This window comes from Sinocyclocheilus anshuiensis, unplaced genomic scaffold, assembly GCF_001515605.1.
Source record: "Sinocyclocheilus anshuiensis isolate Anshui unplaced genomic scaffold, SAMN03320099.WGS_v1.1 scaffold860, whole genome shotgun sequence".
NCBI lineage: Eukaryota > Metazoa > Chordata > Actinopteri > Cypriniformes > Cyprinidae > Sinocyclocheilus > Sinocyclocheilus anshuiensis.
Window position 1 is genome coordinate 1364325 of NW_015548288.1, and position 7550 is coordinate 1371874.

The 7550-nt window shown below is 37.1% G+C and overlaps 1 protein-coding gene across 1 annotated transcript in view; it reads right to left on the minus strand.

Moving 5' to 3' along the window:
* LOC107655894 (laminin subunit gamma-3-like) overlaps positions 1 to 7550 on the minus strand; it is a 24303-nt gene that overhangs the window by 1332 nt on the left and 15421 nt on the right. The window contains exons 2-13 of the mRNA XM_016443506.1: positions 7361 to 7548; positions 6896 to 7147; positions 6206 to 6359; positions 5980 to 6122; positions 5311 to 5489; positions 4278 to 4461; positions 3009 to 3250; positions 2158 to 2234; positions 1859 to 1993; positions 1496 to 1748; positions 724 to 867; positions 371 to 473 (exon numbers count right to left, since the gene is read on the minus strand). Coding sequence (XP_016298992.1) covers positions 371 to 473; positions 724 to 867; positions 1496 to 1748; positions 1859 to 1993; positions 2158 to 2234; positions 3009 to 3250; positions 4278 to 4461; positions 5311 to 5489; positions 5980 to 6122; positions 6206 to 6359; positions 6896 to 7147; positions 7361 to 7548 — 2054 coding nt within the window. The remainder of the gene's footprint in view (positions 1 to 370; positions 474 to 723; positions 868 to 1495; positions 1749 to 1858; positions 1994 to 2157; positions 2235 to 3008; positions 3251 to 4277; positions 4462 to 5310; positions 5490 to 5979; positions 6123 to 6205; positions 6360 to 6895; positions 7148 to 7360; positions 7549 to 7550) is intronic.

Genomic DNA, 7550 nt, shown 5'->3' on the forward strand with positions numbered 1-7550 from the left:
TTTTCTAACAATATACACTACAGTTCAAAAGTTTGGGGTTAGTAAATTTTTATTCTTTCTTTTTTTTTTGAAAGAAATAAAACTTTTATTCAGCAAAGCTGTATTAAATTGTTAAGAAGTGATAGCAAAGATTTATATTGTTAGAGTATGCCGTTCTACTCTCTTTTTATTGTAAATGCTTAATTTTAACCTAATTTAACTCAACTGGCATTATGGCCTTTAACATTATACAGCTTAAAAAATTCAAGGTGTAACTAGGACAGATTTACTTACATATTTACCTCATTTATTGCTCAGCTATGTCATAATTTGAAAAAGGATTCTATGTACAGTGAAAATATGAAAGAAGTATAAATACAGAAACGGTTACCTTCCAGACCCTTCTGCAGAGACAGGATCTCCGCCTCAACCTCTTTCCTTGTCACCACAGAGGAGACGGCTGACACCTTAAATCCCTCAGCCACAGCCGTCAACTTCAGATAAAAAGACAAAAGATGCATCTCATTACACTGTCCTTTGGCAGGGAATTGTCACATTTGGATTTGCTTTGAGCTGAGAACACATCCCTGTTTTTTTTTTTCTCTCATGCTGTAACATTTCCCACCAGAGTGACTGGCAGGAGGTGCTAAAATTCACAGGATGAAAGAAATGCTAGACCTCTAATTAGTAAGACTTTTTTTATATTTCTTTGTGCGCTTCTTTCTTATTGTGGTCAGGCTTTACCTGCTTGAGCTCTTGAACAGTTTTCAGGTGTTTTTCAGCACTGTCCACATGGGGCTGTATTTCTTCTCTGGTCTTATTTATCAAATGCTCTTTGGACTGGACAGAAATGTCCAACTCAGTTGTCCTGTTCATCAGGTCCTCGCTCTGAAATACAGATGACTTTCGTTCAGAATATATTCTTTCGATGACCTCCAGACTCAGAGCACACTTTTTATGTATTTAAATTTTTTTTTTCTATTTTTATTAATATTTTTATTGCCTATGGTCCGAGACGCTGGGATAGGCTCCAGCAGAGGATTAAGTGGTATGGAAAATGGATGGATATTTATTGCCATATCAGCATCATTAGTTAATTTCAAGGTCAAAGTATTTTACAAAAAAAGAGGCAACTGACAAATAAGCTTCTTACAGATTACAACAAAAAGAATATTAAGGCTAAAGATCTTTCAATTTGATATTTGTTAAAAATCCTACAAATTTTCCATATGAGAACTTTTAAAAACATCCATGAAAGAACTTTCTAACACCTATTAGCATTAAAAGTATGACAGTTCAATTAGACATGCACAGTTCACTTAGTATATAGCACTTACTTTGCTTACAAAACATATTTATGATATTGATTATGATATTGATCATTTATGTTTGTCATGTTGTGGTATGTGTCAACTGATGACAACTAAGCATACTGATTTTAACTATAAACTAATTGATAATTTTCTGTAAATCAACTCTAGACATATATGCATCCATCCACAATGCATGAACAAACCTCAGTGATTTCAGGATCCTGGGTTGCTGTGATGTTTGTTTGATTAAGCATCTGTGAGAAAGCCGTTATGTTGGATTCCTGCGCTGCGAGGCTGAAATTGCCATCCGTTCTGCGTAGTTCTGATAGTGAAGCGGTGATGTTCTCTAAAATGGTGGCTATCTCAGAGTTGTGCCTCTGAAGTGACAGGTGTGTCACTAAAGTCTCATTAACATCAAGAGTCAGATTCTCTTTCAACTGCTGCATCTCCGCCAGACTTTGAGACAAAAATAGATAAGACTGTGACATTTAAAATTAATTATTAAGGACCAATACCTGAAGAACCGCAAAATGTGCTTGAATACAGACACAAACATAATGACTCACTTCTCTGTGAGATCCTGCACATAAGACTCTGTGGAGTTGTCTTCTAGTAAAGTTATCAGCTGTGAATAGGTTCCGTTAGCCATTTTAAAGGCATCTTCTGCTATCTGCTCAATATGAGCGGCCATGTCTGTGTGACTGTTAAAAGAAAACATTATAAACCATGTATGGAAGTCACATCAAAAACTCAAACGGACATTGATGCTATCTGCTCAATATGTGACTGTTAAAAGAAAACATTATAAACCATGTATGGAAGTCACATCAAAAACTCAAACGGACATTGAAATATTTCTGCTAACCTTTTCACTAGCACTTCAGATTCATTCACTATAGCGTTCCATTTGTTTGGTTCTTTAGGGATTACAGTTAGCATGACCTGAGAATAAGATGTTTGAAGAGAAGCAGAGAGACACAAAAGCCTTCATTAAAGGGGTCCTATTATGCTTTTTCACTTTTTCAACTTTAGTAAGTCTGTAATGTTGCTGTTTGAGCATAAAAAAGATCTGCAAAGTTACAAAGCTCAAAGTCCACTTCAAAAGGAGATATTTTATTTAACAGAAATCGCTTTTCAAAAACTACAACGAACGACTCGTTTGGACTACAACGCATATTTGACGATTGAGACGAGACCTGGTTGAGCTGCACTAGAGAAGGCAACGAGTGTTATCACTATGTCGGAGACACGCTAGCTTTCCCAAGGCAGACTAACTTAGAGTGGTTACAATCATCCGGGTTTATTTACGCATTTACACTGAAGCTCACAGGCGGCTATGGTAAGGGGCATGACATTTCTCGACCAGGCGCCGAGTGCTGCCAATCACAACACGCACTGGCCCAGCTAACCAATCACAACACACACTGGCCCAGCTAACCAATCACAGCACATTTCGTATTTCAGAAGGCGGACCTTCATTTGATGCAGGAACTATTCGAGCCGTTCATGCCAGACTGGGGAGAGAGGTGTTGTAATAATGTAAAATATGTGAAAAATAATGTGTTTTTTCGAACAACCTAGTATGAGAGCCTGTTCTAGTACACCCCCAAAACAAAATCAATACTTTGTAAAAGAGCATAATAGGACCCCTTTATTAAGACACGTTCTCTGGCCAGATGGATTAGACATTCATTTAATTGATCTGTGCAGACTCACCATGCTGTTAAGTTCAAGAGTCAACTTCTGAAGCTGGTCTTGCATATTCAGAGCAGAGGATATAGTGTCAACAAGCTCTTGACACTCATTTTCACCCTTGAGAGTCTTTCCTTCCTCTGTATCTTCTCCATTGTCTGTTAAGTTGCAGTTCAACGCTGTTGCAATGCTACGCAGCTGTAGCTGTAAGGTCTGGGCAGATGCTTCCAGCTGTGAGAACTGCTTAATGAAGGCCTCACGAGCCTCTGCATCAAAGGAGGAACATTAGTATTGCATCAGTAGTGAGTTTCCAACAAAACGACTGTCACTGGCAGAAGCAACAAAGCATACATTTTCTTAGCATACAATAGCCTTCAAAAGTTTTTTGAAATAAGAGTTTAATGCTCACCAAGGCTAAAGTAATACTGTGAAATATTACTACAAAGCTGAATTTTTAGCAATTCTGTCACATGATCCTTCAGAAATCATTCTAATATGCTGATTTGGTGCCCAAGAACCATTTCTTCTTATTATTATCATCAATGTTGAAAACAGCTGCTTAATATTTTTGTGGAAACTCTTTTTCAGGATTCTTTGATGAATTGAAAGTTCAAAAGAACAGCATTTAATTGAAACTGATTTTTTTCGTAACGTAAATGTTAAAAAGTTTCTGATACTTTTAACTGATTGGTCATTTGTTGGTCAGTAGTATGTTACTGATAGGAAATATTCAATTCAATTCAAGTTTATTTGTATAGCGCTTTCACAATACAAATCGTTGCAAAGCAACTTTACAGAAAATTAAGTTTCTACAATATTTAGTAGTAGCTTGACATATTTAGAAATATGTTGCAATCAAATGTTAGATTTAAAAATGTTGGACATGTATTTTTCATAGAACACTTTCAAGTGAAAACTGGAGATTTGGATTAATATTTTTTATGACAGTGTCCATACTGCACACACTGCATGTTAACATAATTACAACAATATGCAAACAACAACATTTTATCTAATAAAACTGCCTTGCATGTATTAGACATAGTAAATGTATTGTACTTCCTGCATATATCAGACTGTGCCAGTATACTGAATATTTAATATTATATACTATAGTATTATTTATTGTACTATTAAATGTATTGTAAAATTGTATATGATTGTATAATATTAGATAGTCACCCCTCAGAGAAATAGAATTATGGTACGTTGCCATTTAATATGTGCTTACTAAACATACTTGTTTGTGAATTCAGTCTTAGGACTATGGAGGTTAAGTTTTTTTTTTTTTACCTTGAATAGCTAGGAGGTCCTCCAGGGCATTGGGCAGATAGTCTTCAACCTGGTCCTTCTGTATGTGATTGTCCAGGCTGTTATGCTGCTGCTGGCACACACGATAATGCCGACTGTATCTATTGCAGTCATAGCTGCTGAGCAGCGTCTCCAACTCTTTCAGTCTGGCTTTCAGTTTATTGGCCTGTACACATAACAATGTGAAAAAAAAAAAAATTAACAAAACATGTGGGAGAAAATGTAGAGACAATGTGTAAATGTAGTCATATTTACAAACAGAAAAATCACAGCACTCAATTACAGCAGTAGACGTAGATTTAATAATTATTAAAACTATTCATCACAACTTATTAGCTTGAACCCCACTGAGCTTTGCATTATCATTTAAAGGGCAGAGCTAAAACCAGCCTTGCATCACCACCCATTCATGCTCATTATGAAAAACCAGGAAGATGTAGATCTGGGAAACCTACAACAACTGAGAAAATGAACTTAAGGCTGGAATACACTACATAATATGTGCCCAGATTTTCCGTCAATTTACTGTATTGACACTATAGCTGCTGAAAGTCAGAGCCAGGTTGCAGATTTGAGCTGACAGATTTCATAGAAAATCGCATAGTGTATGATGGTCACAGACTCCGATTTTTTTAGCTTCAGACTTTGATTCCATTCACTCGGAGGAGATCAAACATGTTTGATATTTTCAGCCGATTTTAGAACACATATTGTTTTCATTTGTCAAGCCTCTCCTAGCAACAAGGCGCATGTTTCTGCGTGAATTTGTTGTGATCAGAACAACTTTGAAGTCTGGTAGTGTATGATCCTCAGCCGTTTAGTGTATGATGGCCAGTTTTTTAAGATCTGTTCAGTTTTTAAAAGTTTTGTAGTGTATTCCAGCCTTTAGTGAGTGGGTGAGGAGATAAATTAATTGTGAACCTTTTAATTTGCTGAGCAATCATAACATCAAAAGATTCTCATGCTTCATCATGATCTCTCTCTCTCTCTCACTCGTGCACTGAGGAAGGCCCACCTGGTCTCTGATGAGACTGTAGCACACAGGGCACTCCTCACATTGGTGGGTCAGGCGGTTCTGGTAGTGGTTCAGTTCACACTTATCACACTTATATCCAACAAACCCATGTCGACAAGAACATGTCCCATTGTCATGGCACTGCATCAAGGTCGAGCCCATGGGGTCACAATTACATGCTATAGGTGGGAGATTGACAAAGAGAAACAATGACTCTCCAACACTTGAAATAGGTATTTGAAAGACACAATGGACAAAATTATGTATGAAATTTTAAAATACGTACTAAAATGTATACATTAAAAAAAAAATCAACTGTAACAAAACACCCAGGAATTAAAACAAAGTGTTATAGTTATGTACGTTTATTTAGCTGAATTCACAGTAAAATACATTGGTTAGCAGAGTAACATTGACAGCTGACTACTGAAAACTGATTATTAAATAGTAAATTCAACTATTTTAAAATATAAAATAGTTCAATTAAAGTTAGTTTTATTTAAATTAGTTAATAATTAAAAAACTATAAAAATAAGTTGCATAAGTAAAATAAATCTAAAATAAGTCAAATTTAAATATGAGACCATTTTAAATGATGTAAATCAATCTGAGTTTCAGGTAAAATCTGACTTATGTTCAGTGCCTGGTTCTGATTATTGATTTCAATACCTCTGCAGCGTCTAGAGGAGAAACCAAAGAATCCCATTCGACAAGTGTCACATGACAGCCGCTCTACACCTGTTCGACACATGCACTGTCCTGTGATTGGATGACATGCTGAAGAGGAGGAGCCAATGGGATTGCAGTTGCACCTATAGAATTGAAGAAGAGAGTATAGAATTCATACAGTTTAGTTTATAGGCTGATAGACTGACAGATAGATCGCAAAAATTACATCTCACAGCCCAAGCCTGGCTGCAGGTTGAAGTAACCAGTTTCGCACTGTCCACAGTCTCTTCCTGTTACATGACTCAGGCAAACACATTTTCCTGTATCCGGGTGGCAGTCATTCAGTGACCCTGATGTCCCAGCCACGTTACAGGCACAAGCTGAGAAACAGAAACCGGCAACTTAACAATGTAAAAATACCCAGAATGTTAGGCCAACAATTTTTTTTTTTAAGTTTCCTGACTCACAAAGAATTTCACAAAAAATCTTCTCATCCACATGATGTAAAGCTCATGCACAAAATGTTTTTTTAATGTCTACATTCTAATGAGGCGTGCAACAAAGCAAGATCTTGAACAAGGATACAATGCTCAATGTTGCTGAGCATCTCAAAAACAATTTAATCTAAGTTTTGAAGTCTCAAAACACCAATGACTTTCCATTGACTTCTATTGTTTTTTCCTACTGAGCTAATTATATTTTCTGTCACTTACTCATTTGCATTTACGTTTTTATATTGCAGCATATTTATTAAGCCATTTTCTTTTGGCTGGTTTCCACAGTGTAGGTGATTTAAAAATGTACTGCCCTTATGGGGATAAAGTAAGCAAAAGGGGAATACATACCATTTTTCCCCTTAAATCAACAATAAAATGTGTTCGTTTTGTGCCACATTCATGCTTTAAAGGATACTCACGTTTGCACTTTCGCTCTGGATTGAGTTCATTGGCCAAAGCGTTGCCGTAGTAACCTGATCTGCATTTTTCACAATGGTCCCCAGTCGTATGTCCCAGGCATTTCAGACAGCGTCCAGTAATGTGATCGCACACACCCACTGCATTTGGATCCACGTTCCCATTACACTCGCACCTCACACACGGCTGCACTTTGCCTCCCCAGCCCAGAGGGTTGCCATAGAAACCATCTTCACATAATTCACACCATACACCTTGGAATCCATTAAAATCGATTAACACAATCTACTTTCTATTTATTATCACTCTTTGTGTTTGTGCTTTGGATACAGGCATCTGCTAAATGTACACTTATTTACAGTGAGTGCATAATGTATTTTAACTACTAATCTATTTGCATATTAATGCTGAACTGAGCATTTGTGTGTCAGAATATGTAAATAGCACATAAACTGACTGCAACTAACCCCTTTGGCCTGCCGGACAGCTGGTACAAACCACGTCCCCCGTCTCTAGCACCTGTGCACAGGTGGTGCGATCTGGACAAGGACAAGGTGTGCAGTCGATTGGGCTGCCAGTCAGTGCATTGCCATAGTAACCATCTTCAAAAAGGTCACAATAACGGCCTGTGGTGAAGTCTCTGCAGTCACACACACT